General features: G+C 40.8%; 1 protein-coding gene across 2 annotated transcripts in view; it reads left to right on the top strand.

Annotated features, from left to right (window-relative positions):
* Positions 1–372: 372 nt before the first annotated feature.
* Positions 373–3927, top strand: part of gdpd1 (glycerophosphodiester phosphodiesterase domain containing 1) — a 7253-nt gene continuing 3698 nt past the window's right edge. The window contains exons 1-6 of one of the 2 annotated variants that reach the window (XM_035680603.1): positions 373–514; positions 1243–1392; positions 2064–2106; positions 2456–2591; positions 3356–3401; positions 3782–3903. In XM_035680603.1, coding sequence (XP_035536496.1) covers positions 1257–1392; positions 2064–2106; positions 2456–2591; positions 3356–3401; positions 3782–3903 — 483 coding nt within the window. In that variant the 5' untranslated portion in view covers positions 373–514; positions 1243–1256. Of the gene's footprint in view, positions 564–1242; positions 1393–2063; positions 2107–2455; positions 2592–3355; positions 3402–3781; positions 3904–3927 lie in introns of both variants that reach the window. The other variant, XM_035680602.1, reaches the window with a different exon arrangement.

The raw sequence follows: 3927 nt of genomic DNA, 5'->3' as shown, positions 1-3927 counted from the left end.
ATTGTGCAGGTGTGTAATATACAGTTACATAGCATGTGAGACATTTTTTATACCCTGGTCTTGAAGAAACTATGTGTTATTTTTACTATTTTATTGGAACTGACAAATAAACTTCAGGTGTCAACTGTGGGAACGAATGTATCTTTAATTGTTTATGTTAAACTACTACTGTTGCTATATACCTTATCCTCACATCTACCAGGTTAAGGGAAAACCTAACTGCAATGCTCATTTTCTCAGTAAAAAAAAAACATTACCATAAAATATGTAGTCAGTTTAGTCGTAAAGCCGCTTTTATTCTGAAATATCCGAGCGGAAGTGGCATTGTTGACGTCTTTGCGGAGCACAGCGTAGCGCATGCGCGTAGAGCCGACAGCGGCCGGTGTGTTGTTGTCAGAGACAGCTGTGAAGTAAAGCTGCAGAGGAGAGACCACTTCATCACTTCAGCTTCACACTAAGCAGCTTGTGTGCTCAGGTTCCTGGACACGGACTAACTCTCACTGGGACTAGCTAGGTTAGTCAACAAAGAAAAGAAAGAAAACCAAAACAATTTGATGACAAAGGTAAGATAAAGTAATGTAATCTTGTGAGTGCGACCCCAGCTCAGCTAGCGTTAGCCTGCTGGAGCCAGCACGCTGTGGTCAGTGAGCAGGTAAACGTGGTTGTCACTGAACTGATGTTGCAGCTGTGTGCTGTTGTTAGGGACAAGTGATGTCCTTAATGTTGTCTAATATGTTTTGTTAATGTAACGCTGAAAACAAGGCAGCTCGAGTGAGTTAACAGTGCGACAATAAAAGCTTTATTATTAATATTAATATAAATGATCTGAAATGTGTTGTCTGTGAGGCTGCTGTGGCTTTCTAATACTTGAGAAGCACAACCTGGGATCTCATACAGAGCTTGATTGATTAGTTGATACATATCATGTCATTTTGATAAGTATGTTAGGTATGAATGGGTAACAGCAAATACTTGATTCATCTCCATTTATGTCAATAAGAATATAATAGTTTTGGCTTTTACCTGTTGCTCCAGCTAAATAAGCAGCTTTAAGACCTCATTCTGGTCATATTTGGTATTTTATTTAGTGATTAATTGATTAGGAAGTACTTACTAGTGGCAGCCCTGCTCTCACTGTTCCTGGACATTAACTCAAACATGTGTAGCTTAAGACAAACAGCCCGAGTTTGTTGAAATCCTGCCTCACTGTTTATCTCTGGGTGTGTTGTGTTTGTTCTCCAGCTGACTGATAGGAGATGTGTGCTGCTGTGTATGTGCTGTCCACGGTAACGGGCTATGTGCTCACCTCTGCCCTGCTGCTGAAATGCCCGAGTCTTTTGCACCGGAGGAAGCGAGAGACTTTCCGCAGCAGACACATTTCCCATCGTGGAGGTGAGCCAGTGGCACCTTTCAGCATTTATCATTTCTTGTATCATGTATCAAAGCCCCCCCTCAAGGAACAGAGTACATGACAATTTATCCCCCCCATTTCTCAATGAATTTGTCATTTATTTTTAGTTGGTGTGCTTATTATTCAGAAACTGGTTTTCTATATGAAGATATTGTGCATCAACATTCAGTGGCTACAATTTCATAATGTCTCTTCTCTGAATACAGTTTCATCGTAATCATATTTCGACAGTTTGTGTTATTTAAAGTGATGACTATACGTGAGGTCAACTACTTTCAGTTCTCACTAATAGTTAGTTACTTACAAAGTAAGAAAAGGCCTTCTGTTTAGCGTTCGTCTACTTTACCGACCTCTAGTTAGTTAGTTTTGTTAATAGATGTATTTGCACGTTTTTATGTTACAGTGTATTGATTACTCTGGTTCCATCATACAGGGGTCATTGAGGTTTATTGCCGGTATGTGCTGCCGGTAAAGTTACACACACAGTTACTTGACCATCCAGTTCCCCCAGAATGACATTGGTGTCCCAGTTTGGCCTTTTTCTAGCAGTGAGGGCAATGTTCCAGTTCTGGGTCCCACAGTAATACAAATATAAAGAAGACACTGTGCTTCACTCAGCATGTTTATCTTTTTTTTTTTTTTGTCATTGTAGGAGCAGGTGAAAACCTGGAAAACACCATGGCCGCTTTTAAGCAGTGAGTAGAAACCACAGTCACATTGACGAAGCTCATTCTTTGATTATATCACATATATGTGGGACACAACTTGTGACTGTGGGCAGTGTTTGTGACCACGTACCGTTTGACTGTTTGTCCGCAATTAAGGACACAGGCAGCGGTTCCTAGATAACTCAGATGATATACTTCTGCTCATCGATGGTTTACTGGGTGAGAAGTGAGCTGCTTTATGATTTTATTGAACGTGTATGTGCTATGTGTCTATTTGCTTGACCTCAGTAGCCTCTGGTGGTGAGATTAATGATCAATGGATACTCCTAGGTACGGTTATAAATACAATGTGTGTACTGTGTGTTGCTTCGTGCAGCGCTGTGGCTCTCGGCACTGACATGCTGGAGTTGGACTGCCACCTGACAAAAGACGAACAGGTAGTGGTTTCACATGACGCCAACTTGCGGAGGTCCACCGGCATCAACGCCTACATCTCCGACACGGCATACGCTGTGAGTTACCCACTTCTATATCTGACACTATTTTCTAATCTCCCTTCCAAGTCCTGAAGTGTTTGAACACTGCAAGCTGGTAAACATGGATGTGAATAATTTAAAAAATTGGTTTTGAAAATGTTTTATGAGGAAGAAAATGCACATTTATTAAACCTCAAGGATACATACAGTAGCTTTCTGGGTCCCTTTAACAAGTAAAAGACACAGAGGTCAAGAGGGCCATGTACATCAGAGTTAAAAACTAGAAACCACAAGTATAGACTTCAAACAGCAGTTTGTTTGCACGTAAACTTTGTAAATGAGGCAGCAGCACTGATAGAGTATGTGCTTTAATGAGGTGAGGTCTGTGTCAACTGATTAAGACACATGATGAACTTTTGCCTGATTTAAAAAAAAAAAAAAAAAATCTGATCCAGCAGAAATTCTTGGTAAGTCAGTGGATTCATTGTTTCTCACTTAGGATTTCTGTTCTACACATCTTTGAAAAGTTTAAATTGAACAAAGATCTTTGTTTTCCTGAGACGCATTCAATAACCAAACTGACATTTGTTGAACTGATTAGCGTCACAGTTTTATTGCTCTTGGCCTCGTGGTACAGAGGAGTTTCTTCACATTGATGTCCTTGATGGGTTTGTGTCTCTTTCACATTGACATCATTCATGAAAACACCCCCAGCCTAACACTTATCATGCCACCTCTGTACCTCATATAGGCTCTGACTATCAGCTGTATTTCTTCTAACCGCTGTGTGCTCTTTGCAGGAGCTCCCTCCATATCTCTGCAAGCTGGGCGTAACTTTTCAGAGGGGTGAGCATCACATACACACGACTGGTGTGGTTCAGCTAACACCACCCACATACAGCAACAGCAGTGGTCATTGTGTTCCTCAGGGGTTTCAGTTATCTATGTGATATGTTTATATTGCAGAAATACATAAATAATGTTTATTTCAAGTTTGGCCAAAGTTAATGGATCAATTCATCTGCAACATATTATAAAGTTACAAAGATCCACTTTATGTAGTGAATGTATTTTGTAGACCTTTGGCAGATAATGTAGTTTAGCTTAAAAAGTCTGTTGGGGAAGAAGCCAGAAAGCCACAGTTGCAATGATTAATACACTTGAGCCCATCATATTGAGTATCCTCTGAAGCTGACTGTGATCTCCACTCGTCCTTGTCTGTGCAGAGTGTTTCTGCGAGGGGGGAGAAGACAAACGCATTCCTCTCCTCAGGGACGTTTTTGATGCATTTCCTAATACCCCTGTCAACATTGACATCAAGGTCAACAATGACACGCTCATCAAAAAGGTGTGTGGTGTGTGTGTCTGTGTC

The sequence above is a fragment of the Morone saxatilis genome, unplaced genomic scaffold (assembly GCF_004916995.1).
Source record: "Morone saxatilis isolate NCDOM2014 unplaced genomic scaffold, NCSU_SB_2.0 Contig8, whole genome shotgun sequence".
NCBI lineage: Eukaryota > Metazoa > Chordata > Actinopteri > Moronidae > Morone > Morone saxatilis.
Note: the sequence above shows the minus strand (reverse complement) of the source record. Positions and strands in the feature narration are given on the sequence as shown.